Source organism: Haliaeetus leucocephalus, unplaced genomic scaffold (assembly GCF_000737465.1).
Source record: "Haliaeetus leucocephalus isolate CR32 unplaced genomic scaffold, Haliaeetus_leucocephalus-4.0 Scaffold417, whole genome shotgun sequence".
NCBI lineage: Eukaryota > Metazoa > Chordata > Aves > Accipitriformes > Accipitridae > Haliaeetus > Haliaeetus leucocephalus.
Genome location: NW_010972853.1, coordinates 9,055,076 through 9,073,825, shown reverse-complemented (window position 1 = coordinate 9,073,825; position 18,750 = coordinate 9,055,076). Strand labels below are relative to the sequence as shown.

The window sequence follows — 18,750 nt, the reverse complement described above, 5'->3', positions numbered from 1 at the left end:
ACCGCCGTCCCGGCCCGAGGCGCCGTCGGGTCGGTGGCCCCGGCAGCAGCGCCCGCGGAGCTTCAGGAGGCCGCCGCTCGCCCTGCCGCCTGTGCTGGCCTCCAGAGCCCGCAGCCTGCCTCCGCTCGGGTTCGCTCTGCGGAGCGGCGGCTGCCGCCCCGGCGGGCGGCCGGCCCCTGCTAGCAGCCGAGAGCCCACCCAGCCGCTTCTCTGCCCCGGCCAGGAGGGGGAAAGGGGAGCGAAAGGAGTAAAAAAACCCCACGTGGGGCAGAGCCAAGTCAGGGAAATCGCTTGCCATTACCGTCAGGGACAAAACTGACTTGACTGGGGGAATTTAAGTTAACTTGTTGCCAGTTAACGCAAATATTTAATGAGTGATTTGGCCATTGAAAAATGAAACCCAAATAGTTGGCCGTGAGGAGCACACCCTTCCTCCTTTTGCAGGCTAAGCTTCACCTCAGACGCTTCTCCTACCCCATTCCTAGTTTCCACTCCAGAGCCCACTCCTGACCCCCTTGTCTCCAAAGGTTACGGTCAGTCCCTTCAGCGAGGCCAGGAGCCACACAGGAGGCTGAGGTCAGCGCACCGCCGTTTCTCCCTGCTGCTCCTTCTCATTCTTGCCCTGTGCTCCAGCATGGGTCCTCCACAGGCTGCCGTCCCCTCAGGAGCACAGCTGCTCCACCACAAAACACCCCCCTTCCCCTCCAACCTTGTTGTTCCCTCTTTGGCATAATCTGCCCTTTCTGAAATAGGCCTTCACAAGGGTGCTGCCAACTTGGCCGATGGGCTCGGCTGTGTGCTTCGTTAGTTGTGTCACACTGTGCACTTGAAGAAGAAAGGCCAGGTAGAGCAATGGGAGGGACTATGGCAGCAGTAGTTCTGATTTTTTTTTTCCAGATCATTAACCAAAAATTACATTTAGGATGTAGACCACCACACAGCTTGAGGGAAATACTATCATTTACCCCTTTTCCTCCCGTAGTCTTCTGTCAGGAGAGGTAGGTAGGTCTGCAGACTCTTTGGGCTATGTGCTATGCCTACAGCCCAGGGCTATTTACCAAACATGAGGGCTGCCCTTCGGATGTACTGTCCTGCTGTAGTTGTCACTGTTTATGGGTTACCTACCCTAAAATAACTCATCTATGCAGGTGTCAACTATTTAGCTCTTGGGGTGGTTTTTTTTGTTTTGTCTTTTGTCCTCCTTAAAGACCACAACAACAGAAGGGGCTAAATATGGTCACTTTGCGTATTTAAAAGTAAAAATTCTAGCATGCTTAAAGGGCTTATGAGTTCATTCAGCAACTCTGAAGAGCATTTAAAAAAAAGAAAGTCTGTCCCTAGGTGTTTCCACTGTTTGATTTTCGCATTGTTCTTAAAACATTTCTCTCCTTGTTCGGAAAAGGCAGGCGGATCCCTAAGACCTAGATTCTGCAGCGTGGTCTGGGAAGCCAGAATGTTTTACTCAGAGGAAATACATGTCATCTCACAGATACTGTGTTTGGCTGAAGTGCATCTGTGTGTATGGCATTATTAGCCTCTCAGTGTAGGGTTAATTATAGTGAAAGTTGCTCAGCACAGCGTAAGTATAGGAGAAATAACCTATTGCTAGCTTGCTAGTCTCAGAAGTAATTGTAGATCTAGTAAATAAAGGCAGAAATGTAATTTTGCCGGCTGTCTCTTAAACTCTCCAAAAAAAGGCATATCATGACGTAGGTCTGTTACAAGCAGGTTATGCTGTTTATATCTCTTATTTGAAGTTTTAAATGGCTTAACTAAAGTCACTGGGAAAGTAATAGATAGCACTAAAGGAATCTGCAAGATATTTGGGTGGTCTCAGCAGCAGATATTTTTCAGACATGAACCTTACTAATATTTGTCTTGGGTACTTGGGAATCTTTCATGGGTACCTGGGGCTCTTTAAGAGAAATCTGTTTTAACAAGAACTAGTCATCGTGCAGCAAAAAACTATGGGAAATTCGTAGTTTCTTTCGTATGACTACTTTAGAGGTCATTGGATGGAATCTGCTGCTGATGTTTTCTGGTAGGGTACTGTTACTCCCTATATATGCATGTCAATGCAAAAATAAAAAATATAGACCTCATAAACTATTATTTACATAAACCAGTGTGTTTCTGATGATCTATAACAACTTAAAAGTAGGTCCTCACCTTGAGAAATTTCTAGTGTACTATAAATAGCACATTATGTAGGTGGCTTTGAATAGCTTCTGAGCTTTAAGAGACCCCTGTAGGTACTTCAGGAACTTCAGAGCAGATGTTCTTTATCTGGAAAAAGGTTAGGAGTGTACTTTATATCTATATATGAATCACTGCCTTCGTTGTGTTTTCGTGATTCTGTTTTTTCTGGCCTGTTGAGGATTACTGGGGATGGGATGTCTTGTTTATGGAGAAATGTTGGTTAGAGAGCATCCATAAAAGGTTTATGTATGCAGCAAAATACTTAGGAGGAAAAAAAGGAATACCCCTTTTAAAGGCAGGGGAGAAAGAAGGTGAGATTCGGTGTATTTCACAACTATGGGATAAAAGAAACCTAAAATGAATATTCAGCTAAAAAGTGTAAGAGCCTACGCTTTATGCAGTGAAAATTGTCTTTCCCTTATCTTCTTTCCCTTGATTTGTTTTCTGGTTAAGATAGCAAAAAGAGGTGCAAAGTACCAGGCACAGAGTTGTTCTGTGACCTGTGGCAGATGATGTAATCTCTCTTTGCTGCAGCTGAATGTAAGGAGTATGAAGAAATCTTCTCATGGGGGCAAATCTGAACTTGAAACAGAAATGTCAAAAAATAATTTATATAAGTTAGTTGCACAAGCTGGCTTCCTAAGGATTACAAAGTTTCTCCATTCTTATTATCAGTTGCATTAAATTTTCCTAAAAAAAAAAAAGGTAGAGTTGAGATAACATTTTGCAGAATATATTTGGGTTTTGCTAATGAAATCCTGCAAAATTCAGATGAACGTATTTAGTAAGGAGGATGAGGAAGGAATTTGTTATTTGTTTTTCCTGCAAAAGAGCTAAAGAGCAGTGTTTGGAGCTAGTGTTGCTAAGGCTGGCTGTATGGCCTGAGGGGCTGGGTACTTCAGCCCTTCATAATGCAGGTTGCCTGGTCTGATGATTACTTGGGACAGTTGTATAATAAATGCCAGTGTTGCAAAGTAACTTGCTTTGCTGGTTTATTTATGTAGGCATTTTACTGATAACAGTAAAATCCACATAGAGCGCAGTTTCCCTGCCCAGCTGCCTGCCTGTCACTATGTAAGTTCCTTGCAGTGGCTGTTTGCACGTCAGCATGCTGAATTTATGACCTTCTTATTTGTGTTATTTTGTTTCATTTTTCCTGCATTAAATATAGCTCTGAAGAGCAGTCAGCTAGGCTTTGATAGGTTACACAGGACCTTCAGCAATGGCAATGTTTTTGCTTTTGTCCAAAGGTTTACACATTCCCATTCCTTACACTGGCAACAAGCACAAGTCCTAGGACTCCTGGAACACTGATACAAGATCAGAGGACTGCCATGTATTATTATTAGGTTAGCTCTTGAAATTGCATTCAATTTTACATCTTCTATTCAATTAAGAAAACTAAGGAACAAAAAAGTAAGACATAACTGGAAGTTGAAACGTGGTTGCACATGTGTTGAAAATAGTGTTCAACCACAGTTTTCAGTCATAGCTGAAACCGTAAGTTTCAACTTACCAATAGTTGAATAGTTTTCAACTATAACATGGTTGAAAAGCGTTCTAGAAGATCATAAACATGCAATATAAATAGAAGCATCCTCTAGCAACTTTAACATGTCTCTGATTTGATTTTTTTCATTTAACCTCCTGTCCCTCTAATTTCCCTCAATACAATATGTATGTTTCATCTTGTAATAAAAAGTATATTCAAAAGTAGGCATCAAATCATGAGAGAGGCTGGAAAAGTAATGAATGTTTTTACTTAATCTTTAGCTGTCTGGCCTTAGCACTTGCAGATGTCTTTATTTACCTTTTTGTCTTTTAAAATGAGTTGCTTGCAGAATATTTTTGCTTCTGTATGAGAGACTGTGCAAAAAACTCTGTCAGAAGTCTCAGGATTAGAATGATTTTCTGTGATGCGTGCTATATCACGGAGTCACTTATTTCTGTGGTCAGATATATACAATGTAAATGCGTTTGGCCTATTTTATCACAAACATTTTTATTAGTAGCTATGTGTGCATTGTTGGTGTCTATTAATATCCTGACGCTGGTCTGTTTCTGGAATGAATATTTAGCTAAACATGTAAGGATATCTAACTTTTGGCAGTCTGCATTTCTGTCGCTCATTCAAACAAATGGTTTGAAATGTCATTTGAGGTTCAGGCCATCATATTTCTTACAGTGTTTATGAAATATGGCAGTAATTTGGGAACCTGTATAATATTCTGCAGTGGTCAAAATGAGTTTTGAAAGGAACCATTTAAAGCTTTTGAAAGTTCTCAGCATGTGACATTTTGGCTACAAAGAGCATTCTCTTTTTCCAGAAGTTAGTCACTACAAAAATAGTTGAGAAGGCACAGCTCTTCTCAGTCATTGCCTGGAGCATTTTGTTTAATCTCTGCAATAACAGAAGGATAAAATCTCATGTGTATAGCTAAGTTTTCTCCACCAAAACCCTTTATCTTTTAAAGAAAAGGGGAAAGGAAAAATAAAGAAAAGGGAGGAAAAATTTTGAAAAGGTATTTTTAAGAAACTATTCACATTTCTTAGCCTTTTGCTTTGACAAGGTCGATATTAATGACTCCTTCCTGCCCCAACCTAGTTAGCATCTCTTAGGTGGTATTTCATAAGCTGGCATTTATTTTTCTTCTAACAAACATATAAAGATACTTATTCTTGACAAAGCAGTGGTTTTTTTAGATACTGTATGCCTGTGGACATTGTATGCCTTTCTGGTTTTTTCCTGAAGAAGTTAAACCATTCAGGTATACTTGTGCATGAGATGTAATTGCTGTTGGCTGCAGAGCCTATCAGTTTGTCTTAATAAAGCACAGGTTGTTGTACACACATTCCTTGTGAACTAACCAAGAGAGTAGAAAAGCTACACAAGAATTTCCTTGTGCTGTCTCCTCTCCTAATTCTTCCCTCAAATAGATAGTTCCTACAAGTAGTCTCTCTGAATGCTAAAGAAGTGGCATATCCTTTACACTATACAAATTAGGGGAAAGGTCCCATTTCCCTGAAAAGATTTCACCCAGATGGATAAATAATATTTTGAACAACTTTATAATATTCTGAACAACTTCATAGTTGTTTGTCACCATATCTAATTTGGTCATCATATTTAAATCTTTAATTAACAGACTCTGTTTTTTCAGAATTATCCTGTACTTGATTACTTTTAACATCAAAATATAATTCAGTTCACTGACAAGTCCTGTGGTGTCTGTCATGTTTCGTAATTGGAAATAAACTCATAATTTACACTGAAAATTATTTTATCTGTATGTTTGATAGGAAAAAAGCTTAAATAATTTCCTATGCTGGATTTAAGTACACTAATTCATCTTGTCACCTTGTCTATGTTAATACTGTACATTGTACATTCCAACTAAATTTGGCTTCACATGGAGCTAATAAATTGGCTTAATTGTATGTAGAAGCATTGTGCAGATAATCAGTATATATCTCATAAGATTCCACAGTGTGGTGTGTAAACTCGATGTCTGAAGCTACACTAAATAACTAAAACTACTCTCGGAAGCTTTTTTGTTGTGTAGTTTTGTCATTTTTTGTACCAGTTTTAATGACAAGTGTGCATGGTGGACAATGAGAAACATTGACATGGTTTTCTGTAATCTTTCGTAGATCCAGAGAGGGCTTGTTATCTACATATGCTTCTTCAAAGGTGCTGATGAGGATCTTGTTCCAAAAATTGGTATGATATTGTCCTTATAAATTCTTGTATTGTTTGAAAAAGAAGCAAAGCAGTAGAGGCAGAGAAGGCAGCAACCATTTCTACAAGAAGTCATCAAAAAGCCATCAGATAGCATCATTCCAAATCAATCACCTGGCTGAAAGAACAGTTTGGTCGGTCTTGTTTCTTTTGACAGTTGTCCATACTCTGTCTGTCTGTTCATGATCAGCCTGTTAGAAAATCAATTCCCATGATTATAACATTCTAGCAAACAGAGAAAGTGCTGCACTGGCCGTTTGACATATTACATGTATCAGGCAACATGTTCAGTCCAGGACAGAAATGAATTTAGAGAAAACTGTTTTCAAATAATTCATGGCTTGATTTGAGAAGTACTTTAACGCTGATCTCACTGTATGTGCAGGATATTTAAAATTATAGCCAGTAGAGGGAGTTGGGTGGATAACTAAACAGCATCCTTCCCATCTCATTTCAGTGATACTACGTACACTGTTAGCATTTCAAGTGCAGTTTTCTGGTTCAGAAGTAATAACAGCAATATCTGCAGTTCTTTCCCTCTTGTCCACACACACTTTAACATTTCCATCAAAGACAAGAAGATTTTGTGGATAAGGTCAAATGGTAGTGATTTCTGTCTTCACCCACTGTTGTTTTGGCTTGAGGGTTTTCGTTTTGGGGTTTTTTTGTTTTCTTTCTTACTTTTATTTAATTTCTTCTCCCTCCTTTTCTCCATGAGCAGCACTGGATCACCTGAGAAATTCCGTGTTGCCACATATTCCAGATAAAAGTGCCCCTTTTCTTTTCTGTGGCTGGCTGATATTAGTTGTTTTGCAAAAGGTCATGTAACAATAGTCTATTTCAGGCTGCTTGGTGGGACCCGCAGAAAGACCTGGCAGTGCACAAGCACAGGTGCTATCAAAACTGCTGAGAGCAGCTCCTGGGGGGGTTCTCTCTTGGTCTTGGAGGGCACAGTCATTCTCTGATGCTAAACTAAGTTGAAATCTTTGGGTGTATTTAAAGCTATGATAGGAAAATTGATTTTGTGCTTGTGAGAGTTTCATGAGAGTGTTACTTGAGAATAATGACCTTTTCAGCTGTGTGGCAGCTGAAACAGGCCAGAAAAAGTAAGTTCTGTTTTCTACTAGGAGACTCATCTATGACCATCCTCCTTAAGGATATTAAAAAATATATTTTGAAACTGTTTAAATGAGTGGTTTTGGTTCCTGAATCACAACTCAGCTCTTTTTGCTTTGAGCAACATTAAACTTTTATAGGCTTGGAGGCATGACTAGTACCCTCACAGCTTTTACAGAGTTGGAGGAAGTTTTGGGGGAATTATTTGAGTTGTTATGGAAACATTCGAAAATTTGTTAGTAAATGCATTGATTTTATTTGCAAGTTTATATATTCTGGCTTATGGGCCAAATTGCATCTCTGACCTTCCTGCCCATTTCCTCTCTCAGAAGACAAGCTGGCACCTGCACGTCTCGAAGTGGAGTGCTGAAGGGCACTCACTCCACTTCAGACCAAACTGCTGAGCTGTGGCTTCAGCCCAGATCAGTGCTGGGTCCTGCTGCGAACTGCAAACAGAATGAAAAGACAGTCAGGGCAGAAACTTCTCCAACGTGCACTGAAGATGGTGTTTTTCTCCTACAATGTGTAGTGTTGTGCAAATGTTGCCTATTTGAGTATCAGGCAATTAAGTTAGGGTCACTAATTGGATCCTGGATTCCTTTGGGGGTGTCCAACTAGAGTCAACTTCAGGATTTCAGACAGCCAACCGCTCCCCCCCCAAAATAACTCTTTAGACAAATTATATTAATATAAATATCCTTCACATTCTTCACAATACTCAGACATCTTAGTTGGTTGATAGTATTTATTGACTGTCCATGTTTCATTTCATTAATAAGCAGTTTCTTGTACTTGAATAGTTTGTCACGCATCGCAATATTTGTTGAATCTTGTTTATGGTGTTACATTAGGTCCTGTTTAATTTGCTTTAGTTACACTAACTCTTATTTTATTTTTATTTGCAGTCAATATGCTGTTGAATGTTAAATTAAGTGAGAATGAAAGCAGCAAGTACGTTTCTGTTCTTGATTTACCAGGCGATGTGCTAATCATACCACAAGCTACCCTAGGTGGTAAACTGAAGGGAAGAAAGATGCAGTACCATGCAAACATTGAAAAAGAAAAAGGGCTTGAACTTTATTCTCAGTTTGTGACTTTGTGTGAAAAAGAACTGGCTGCCAATGCCAAATGCATGGAAGCAGGTGTTCTCGTCAAGCATGGCACATACGGAAACAGGCAGGTGTTAAAACTGGATACAAATGGACCTTACACTCATCTGATTGAATTTTGAAAAAATAAATATCCTGGATACAGTACTGGCTCGCAACTGTTGTCTTTTTTTTTTTATTCCCCTTCATTTCTAAGCATTAATGTACTTAAATGGTTTGGGAAATACAGTGTAAGAAAGACTTTCACTCATCTGCATTGGTGTTGCCAATCCCATTAAATAGAAGGATGCCTGAGACTGCTTTGTGATAACGAGTATGTGTTTTATGTGCATATTCATCTGAAGTGTGCTCAAAATAATTGTTAATATTGATCCAATGAAGGTGGATAATTTGGAAGGCTTTATTAACAAAAATGTCGTAATGCATATGTTTGTTACTACAAAATAATAACAGAAGTATTACGTTTATTAGCCATTGTAAAGTACACTTGAGGAAGTGAAGTTTATAGATTAAAAAAAAAAGAATGCTGTAGATTTACTTATTTGTCCCTAGATTTTCCAAGTCAGACAATTTTTGTCTTTCTGTTTTCTATATATAAAACAGCAATGCATTCTAGCTAACAAATATATTGAAAGCACAAATTCACTGAATTTTCAGCGTCTTAAAGAGTAGGCACTAAATAAGAAAGTCTGTCCCTCTCATCCACAGTGTGTAGGGCTGGGACACTTAAGGTAGTACTAGGACTGAACACAGGCTACACAGGGAAGAAAAAGTGAGGCAGGCTCATCTAGAAACTGAAATCAAGGCAGTACCATTAAATTGCTTTCTTGAAGTTTGCACTCGGAAATCTCCTCTGATGTGTTTTGATAGGCTGCTTGCTATAGCTTGGTCTATGTCCTTGTTACCTTGGTCTTGTTGTCTACTCAATTCTTTCATAACAGAGCCTCAGGAAAAGGACTGAAATATTCAAGTGAAAACAAAAATAAAAATGGTACGATGTATGCTGCCATCTCATTGTTGCCTCTGCCCCTATTGCTTCCTTCCAGCTTTTTGTCTATTGAATCCGCCAGGCAAAGACTAGCTTATATTTCTTTTATATACAGTGTCGGCACATTTGGGGCCCCATTCCCAGCTGACCCCCTATGCAGTACTGTCATAAACATTATTAACAGCTGGTGTTAAGAAGATATAATGGGAAATTCTGTCTTGTAAGGCAGCAAGAACAGAACAGCTACATTAAAATGGGGCAAATTCAAAACTGATACAAGTGCATTCATCCTGTGAGTCAAGTTTCTCTTTTACTGCAGCATCATGAAGTCAGTAATTTAGAAGGGTTCAAAGTGTAATTAGACAATTATATGGTTTGCAGTAATTATCCAGAGTTCCCATTTAAATAATAAATTCTTCTGGAAAAGATGCAAAACCTCGTGGTTAGCAAGCATGCCAGCTTGTGCAATCTTAAATTGTAGGTCAGTAGTAACAAATATTCTGTCCTTGTCTTTACTTTTTAAAAAACATAACTGCATGTGTAATCTGCAGGCTCAAACTATGCCATAAGAATCACATTTTTTGAACGGATACAAAGCTCACAGTTTTGATGGGTGTAATGAGATTTTTCAGATTAACATAATATTTGGTTAATAATTATGAAATACTTAAGGATGTTGAAATCCTGGCAACTGGCACTGTCACAGCTGAAAACAACTATTCACACAAATGGCCTGGAAATATTAGCTAGGTCCCAAATGACATATTTATTCATTAATAATTAACAGTTATGATAGACACAGTATGAGTCATGTTCTGAGTTCTTACTAGCGACATTTAAATAAGGTTGTCCTGATGTGAATAACTAATACAAATTAATTATGATCTGTGTGCTTGAAAAAACTTTTTTTATTGCTCTTTCCATTGGAGGCCAAATCCTAAAAAGTGCTGAGTAATACCACTTTTCACTGACCTTACAGGAATTGCGGGTATTCAGTATATCTCAAGAATTGATCTTTGAGGTATAATGCACAGTCTGCAGTTTTCACTTTTATTTTTTTGCCTGGCTCCAGAAAGATCTTTGGCAGCCTGGCAATTCATTCTCTGTATTTCAAGAACTCTGCAAGTTCTGAGAGGGATGAGCTTGAAAATGTTTAGTGAAAAACAGACTTCAGACCAAACTCCATCTCGTACTGATCTCTCATAGAAAACACATACAAACTTATGTATATTTCAGTGGTTCTTGGGACATGACAGAACTCTGGAGTTTCTGTAAAAAGGTGGCATCTTTTTGTATTATCTGCCCGTTTCTGATTTATTTGTGTATCCATCTCGGAATACTGATTTCTGCCGTCTTCTGCTCTAACGATTGGCAGCTTGTTGAATGCTGTGCCCTTTGTACTGCTTTATTTATATCTACTATTGATTCACAATCCATTTACAGAAAGAAGCCATTTCTGAATAACATGATGGACCATACTGATGAAAAAATTGATTAAAATTATTTTTTCAAAGCCATAGGCTCATTCCTTTCTGCCATGAGTATATGTTTTAAACAAATGACCTGACACTGCTTTAAATAGTTTCTGTTCTGTGACTAGACAAAAGCTCAAATAATTATCCAGTTCTATACTTAGAGAATATCTATTGGAAGATATATTCCCCACTTCCTTGAAATAAACTATAAAATCAGGAGGCATCATTTTGCTATTCTAGTGTGGCCTCCAATTCAGCTGTCACACGGTAATTGTTATATTGGGATTTTGCAACCTTGTTCGCAGTGTACACACCCAATGTGTCTAAGCTGAGCGTGCGTGGACTATGAACTGTGCTCATAAAATTAATGAGTTCAGGTGCAATAGCTTGTTTTCTAGTCAGCAGTATTCCTGCTTCCTTCCCGTGCCCTTTGTGGAAATAGTTACCTCTGCTGCTACATGCAGTATGCAACATGCAAATATTAATCCAGAACTGGAAGGTAATAAACAACATGTAGCCCAGTAATACTAGTAACAATGCTGCAACTGTATTGCTGTTGCTAGTAAGAGACCACAGACTTTGTTCTGAGTTTACAAGACCTCAGGATGGAGGCTTATCACATGTGCTTTGTCTGAACTTTCCTTGATCTTCCTGGAGCTTTGGTTTTACTTGATTTAGCTGTAATGACATTTTTTTCTAATGACAGGAGACTATGGCTAATTTGTTTTACTTTTGCTCTGTATGGTGTCACCACAGTTTTTATATAGATATTAATAATAAGCAGCTATTCTGTGTAGAATGATATATTTATGACTCTAACATAATGTTGGAGTGTACAGAAATAAAGGCCTGTTAGAACAGTAGCAACCTGGAGAAGTGGAGACACCAGCTGCAGTGTAGAGAGTAGAGGCATGGGACAGTAAGAGATGGGGCACAGGCTGACACTGGAGTCCCAAGGCTATAAACAACTTGCCAATGGTCAGTTAAAGAATGCAGACCCGGAGCTGGACAAAACTAGACTTAGGGGTAAAAAAAAAGAAGAAAGAACAAGCATCTAAGATAAATAAAATACAAAATACCTAGTTGCAGTCTAGTGAGGAAGAAGCAAGGTGTAAAACTTTATTAGAAAACATGTAAAAATAGCCCCAGGTGAGAGCTATTTCCAAAAGAGGAAAAAGGAGAGAAAGAAGAAGAAACCATAAACACTAACATCATACTCCTGCAGGCACAGGACTCTGGATGCTGATGATCCACTGTGCTCCCTCCACCAGATGGAAGCCACAGGGAGGTGAAAGGGTAAGCATGACACCAGGAGAAGGGGTAGGTACCAGACAGTGCATGCCTAACAATTTTAACTATAGTGTTATTATTAGAGACTTTCTATACAATTTCTTTATTTTTATTTCCTTTCTTTTTCTGCAATAATTAGATCTGGACTAAAAATAATTCTTCAGTTAGACTGCTAAGGTTGCAATTATACTAATAATAAATTTTGTATGACTTTACACATAGGGTGGGTTTCTTTTTGACCGTAACGAGATTTTGCGCATAACAGCTCCTGCAGACAGTTGCTTCCCCGTGTTGAAATGACACCCACTTGATGGGCTGCTGGAAATCAGCCAGCCTTTGTGGTGTTTTTCACCATGTCCTTTAATGCAGCTGTGATGTCTGGTCTCGTTTACCACAAAAGCTGCACCAAAGTTTCTTTCTTCATTGTGACTCAATGCAACCACTGGTCTTTAGCCCCTCCTTCAGAACAAAGTCAGTTCCATCAGTCTGAGGCATGTACTTGGATTTAAAAGTATGACCTGGTGAACCTCAGTCTCACCTCTAGTATAAAACCAGCTTCTTTGGATAAGGAGATATGAATCTTTTAAACTTCTAGTATTTTCTGCTTTTAGTCTTGAATAGGGTCTCCTTCAAATGCATTCTGTTTCTCTTTTGAAGCTGGAGTGGCAGTATGCCACAGAGGACTAGAGTGGTCCCCAGAAATCCACAGGAATTACCTGAGGACTGCCACCTGTATTGGGTTTACGTGGCAAGGTTTTGGTAGTGGGGGGTTTACAGGGGGGGCTTCTGTGAGAAGCTGCTGGAAGCTTCCCCTGTGTCCGACAGAGCCAATACCAGCCAGCTCTAAGAGGGACCTGCCGCCAGCCAAGGCCAAGCCCATCAGCAATAGTGGTAGCACCTCTGTGATAACATATTTAAGAAGGAAAAAAAGTTGCGGGACATACAGAAATGGCAGCTGGAGAGAGGAGTGAGACCATGTGAGAGAAACAACCCTGCAGACCCCCAGGTCAGTGCAGAAGGAGGGGGAGGAGATGCTCCAGGCGCCGGAGCAGAGATTCCCCTGCAGCCTGTGGGGAAGACCATGGTGAGGCAGGCTGTCCCCCTGCAGCCCAGGGAGGTCCATGGTGGAGCAGATATCCACCTCCAGCCTGTGGAGAGAGGACCCCACGCCGAAGCAGGTGGGTTCCTGAAGGAGGCTGTGACCTCGTGGGAAGCCCGCACTGGAGCAGGCTTCTGACAGGACCGGTGGATCTGTGGAGAGAGGAGCCCACAGAGCAGGTTTTCTGGCAGGACTTGTGACCCCGTGGGGGACCCACGCTGGAGCAGTCTGTGCCTGAAGGACTGCACGCCGTGGAAGCGATCCATGCTGGAGCAGTTTGTGAAGAACTGCAGCCCACGGGAAGGACCCACGTTGGAGAAGTTCGTGGAGGACTGTCTCCCGTGGGAGGGACCCCACGCTGGAGCAGGGGAAGAGTGTGATGAGTCCCGCCCCTGAAGAGGATGAAGCCGCAGAAAATAACGTGCGATGAACTGACCGCAACCCCCATTCCCCGGCGCCGCTGGGGGGAGGTGGTGGTAGAGAATCTGGGAGTGAAGTTGTGCCTGGGAAGAAGGGAGGGGTGGAGGGAAGGTGTTCTGATGTTTGGTTTTATTTCTCATTACCCTACTCTGGTTGATTTGTAACAAATTGAGTTAATTTTCCCCAAGCTGAGTTTGATTTGCCCGTGACAGTAATTGGTGAGTGATCTCCCCTGTCCTTATCTCGACCCACGAGCCCTTGAGCCCTTTGTTATATTTTCTCTCCCCTGTCCAGCTGAGGTGGAGGGAGTGATAGAACAGCTTTGGTGGGCACCTGACATCCAGCCAGGGTCAACCCACCACACCACCAAACCACTAAGTGACTGGCTTAATTTCTTATCTTCTTTACATGTCAGTTCTCAGCTAATGAATGGGTATTTAGGTTTTTTTTCAGTGTGTCTCTACTTAAGACTGCACATTGAGCAGAATGATGTCTATCACTATGTTTAGTGTCTTGCACAGCACAGTGAGGATGAACTCTGTGAGATCCACAAGCTGCTTTATTTTAGAAATCAGGGTCACAATTGCTGGTCGAGAACAGAAATCAGAGCTGCCTTCTTAATCTCTTTCTTGGGAAAACAGCACTGAAAATTTGAGACTCTCTCTTAAGACTTTAGTGAATTTGGTATCTCCTATTCCTTCTTATTTTCTTGAAGTTCCTTTGAAAGCAACTAAAAATTTGGGAATCCCTACAAGGTTCTGCTACCAGAAATGCTGTGTAACTACAGTTGAAAAGTAAATAGTATATGTGGACAAGAGAAAGAAACAGCAATTAGCATGGCCTCAATAGTATGAATGTATTGCACATTTTCTATTTAAACCAATGCTGTCTGCTAGTACAATTACTGCCAGTGTGTGGCTTTGGGCAAAGCAATTTTCTGCTCCACTTTTTCCATCTGTGAGACAAAGAGAGAGTGAAAACAGGGGGGAAAGATGTTTAAAACCACTGGCTTTTTTTGTCTTTCACTAAAGGCAAAAAATCACTTCTGTTCTTCTTTTTAAGTCAGAAGGCAGTACGCTCTCACCTCTCTTCACCTTTGTTGGAGCTACAGGAGTTTGCCTTTCACTACCTCCTACTTCAGCCTCTGCCTCACAAATGTGACTTGAGCTAATGTCCACAGAGCACTTTGAGTACCTCAATGGAAGGCATGGTATCACTACAAATAACACCCCATATTGTTTCTAAAATAGGAATGACCCAGACAGCGTGGAAAAGCAAATAAATGGTATTCCTGTTGCACTGTTCTAGTCCATATATATTTATGTTTCTTGTTACTCTGAATTTAAGATTGCTTTCTATTCACTTTAATTGTATTTGCCTGTGTAAGTGCCACAATATATGCCCTATTACATCAGCAGGTATTAAAAATGTGCAAGTAAGGAGCTTAAGGCTATTTAGGTGTGCCCCGTTAGGACAGAGATTTCAACAAAGGTTTTGGATTAACAGTGAAAGCAAAAGGTTCTTGGGAGGCCTTAATATTCAGTTGGCAATCCATCTCTAGATCTCATTAATGTACAGCTAATTCTTGTCAGAATACTTTATCCAGGATTCTTTGGGTATTTAATTTTAAAGTTAAAAAAAATATATTATTCATGTTTACCACTGAAGATTGATCATTTATTCACAAGTTGAACTGTTTGAGATGCATGTGTCGTGATTTTGATAGGACTCATTTCCCTTTCTTATTTTGCACTTCCATTTGGGTAGCTCTTTCTAACATCATAGGCCTGCATAATACTTTTCTTTACATTTTAGGATTAAAAATAACAGCAGGACTGTGTAATAGTTTGGCAGGAATTCAGGCCTTGTATTTTGTGATAATACAAAAAGCAACTGTGTTGGGAATAAAAAGAAGTCTAGCAGTATTTAAGCATTAAATAAAACCATATATTATTTTTTATATTCAACATGTAAAAAAGAAGGATTCGTAACTAAGGCATTGCAAAAGCTAGGACAGACCAAACTGTATTGGATTCTACATAGCTCCAGAAGGCAACTACTCCAGGGACGTGAATGTTTCACTTTGGGGATTAGAAACACTTACATAGTTACTGTCTCAACCAACGGAGCACTAATGGACAGCCAGGGATGCCAAGGGCTGCAGCAGTTCTAGAAATGAGCATGTTATAATGTTTATAGACAGATGAATAACGTTACTCAGATTAAAGCCAAATGTAAGTTGCCTCAGACTTTAATGGTCTGACTCTGTACTTAAACGGGTATATTGACTGTATAACATAATTGCAAAAAGAAAGTAAAACTATGTGTTTAATCTTATAATTAATCTAAGAACATTCCTTCTTACTGATTTTAAAATAGAATGGAATTTGGTTTTGTTTGCTATGTGACAATTTGGTGATGTTTCATTTGCTTTAAATCAGGCCCCTAATCCTGTGATTCTTACTCATGCATAGACAGTCCCACTGAATTCAAAGGAATACATTCTTTTCTCTTCCTCTAGAGTCACTGAGGATTATAAAGCTGTAAGAAAGAAAATATTTAGCTCAGAGGCATATGTGACTGTATAGATGTTCTACTATGACTGGAATTTGTATGGCAGAACTGATTCATGCTCTAAATCAGTCAACCCACTTTACCAAAATAGACTAACTAATGAGAAGACTAATCAGTAGGTTTGTGCATTGCAATTATTTGCCAGTTGCTTATTTTATTAAGTAATTTGCTATTGAAGCTCAGTCAGAACTAATGGGGGAAGGGGAAATTGAATTAATACATGGTGAATACATTTAATTGTCCTATTTTTGTCTGGTTTAGAACAGAATACTATAAACTTGCATGACGATATTTTTTATTTCAGATTGAAAGGGGGAAAGATTAAAATGGCATGCATAACTGCTGAAGTAGACACTAATTTGAATCAGTGCATGGTTAACACTCTGTTGACCAATTTAGGGAAAAAATCATATTAAAGAATCAAGGTTAGCTATAAATCCAATAAACACAGATTCTTACCCTCACACAAGCACCACTGGCGCAAAGCAACCCTAAAGCTCATGTACCTGGAGATGGAAGGAGCATCCTGCATCAGTATCACTCGTTATTCCAGCTGATTCATATCAGTTTAGCATTAACCCAGCATTACTCAGAGCTGATATCATGTATACTGGGGGCTGGGTGAGATCGTTCTTGGGAAAAACTGAGCAAGACTACTTCTTAATGACTGATGTTTTATTGTGCCCTGTGCTCAGGTGACATTCAGCATTATGAGATATTAATCTTGAGTGGGTCTCTGCCCGTTACCGCAACAGAGTAAGTAATAGGCATAATAATGATAATAACAACAATAATCTTCTAAAAATTATTCTAGATTCGGTTTTGTGTATTTGTTTCTGAGCTAAACATGATCAATCCTTCAGAAGTATTACCAGGTCTTTCTGTTACCACAGGACTATCAGACAGAGCAGCCTTTGTTTTTCTGGAGTTCATTATGGAAAACATCACAGCACCAACAGTCTTTGAATATAAATTGTTCACTTGACCTTTCTCACAAGTTGAATGGCAGACCGCTTTATGCTGAGCAGCAGCAACTCATCTTCTGATCAAGATGAGGTTAACGGAGCAAATAACTCTTTCCTGGGGGGTGTACGTTATTTTCGATACCAGGGGTTAACACCCTCACAGCAGTAGGAGTTTGTAGAGTTGATTTCTGTGAAATACACTACGGAAGTAGTTTCCTGCTTCAGGTATGAGGCATTTATGTATTTTTCATTACTACATCCATTGGCAGAATTTTTTTGTAAAAGGTCATTGCATCAATGCTCATGTTTCTTTATCACAGGCGATTTAGTAAAAGTGAAACCAGTGCCCATATACGGTAATGCAGCCTGGTTCTCTTGGCATCCATAGCAAAATGTAATCAGGCAGTTCTAAGAGCACTTTTTGAAATATTCCTCAGTGGCACCATCTATGTGACTGAACACAGATGTTCACAGAGGATCACACTGTATGTAAATTTTACATATTGAACCTATTTGAAGATGAATTTACAAGCTTATGTAAGGGCTAGACACGATTTCAGCTCCTACGCTTATGCATCCCAGGCATTTTTCCCTCCCCAGGATGGTTTGCACCACTTCAAAGAAGATGGCCCGAGAGAACCCAGTTTGCAGAGAGGAATCTTAGTTTTCCACTCCTGTGCTTAACCAGTGTCGCCCTGTGGGAATAAGAAGACAAAAGATCATCTTTAAGATTTGTTGTCTAGTCAAAACCAGTCTTTAATTCCAGAAGGCATTATTTCTTCATCAACTTTGTAGCAGCAGCTAAGGTAGCAGAATTAAAACAGAACATCTCAATCCCACCAAACTAACTTGTTGCCAGCAGAAACTGATGTCTGTCTTCCAGTTTGCTCTGCTAGGTAGTTGGTAGGATGCAAAACCAATCTGGACATGGCTGGGCATCAGCTACAAAGCTACAGTAACATTATCATCTGTTTATTTTTAAACTAAAAGATGGTTGGGAGACATATATTTTCCCTTTATTAAGACAGAACTTAAACTCTGATGGCAGAATTCAGAAGAGAAAATCCCCCGAATAGAAATTTTCTCATCACCACTGCATTCGCCTGTGAAAATTTCCAAGTCATTCCCTGTGACGTAGCAACCTCTTTCAGTTGGAGCACCTATGCCGTGGGAAAAAAACCAACCAGGTGAAAATCCTGGAGGAGCCCCTGTCTGACCTTGTCAGTCAGACACAGAATGACTCCCTGACTTGGGATCCCACCTCCACGTGGGTTCAAAGCTTACCCTGGTGAAACCCAAGAGTGACAGCTCTTGCAAATGTTGAGTTTGGCAAACGGTTAAGAATATAAATGGGAGGCTTCTGTTACTGGAAGGGTGTCGTGCCAGGGGCCCTCTCCAGAAGGGGCAGATGGGTGCCTGTGGGGTGGAGAGAAAACCAGGAGTCATGACAGACTCTGGTCAGAACCAGGTACAACCCTCAACAGTGCCAACTGAGCTACCTTGAAAAAACATGGCTACCTTCAAACAAACAAAAATCACCAAGGAGGGGGGGGCAGTTCTTGCTGTTTTCGGCGGGAGAGCGCTGGCTCCCGCCTGTCCCCCCTCACGCTGCGGCAGCGAGCGGGACCAGCGCGGAGCTCGTTCGCCGCCACGGCGTCCCGGTGGCTGCAGAGCCACGGAGCCACCCCCGGGGCGGTGACTCCCTCCCCTCCGGCACCCCGACGCCTTGCCGCGGCCTTGCGGCTGCCGCCCGCCGCCGCCCCGGGGCTCCGCGCT

At 40.5% G+C, this 18,750-nt stretch overlaps 1 protein-coding gene across 1 annotated transcript; it reads left to right on the top strand.

The window, feature by feature from the left end:
• Positions 1-2,556: 2,556 nt before the first annotated feature.
• DTD2 (D-tyrosyl-tRNA deacylase 2 (putative)) lies at positions 2,557-8,285 on the top strand. Its single transcript, XM_010574267.1, has 3 exons — positions 2,557-2,577; positions 5,851-5,920; positions 7,960-8,285. The coding sequence occupies exons 1-3, from the start codon at positions 2,557-2,559 to the stop codon at positions 8,283-8,285; spliced, it is 417 nt and encodes a 138-aa protein (XP_010572569.1).
• Positions 8,286-18,750: the final 10,465 nt, after the last annotated feature.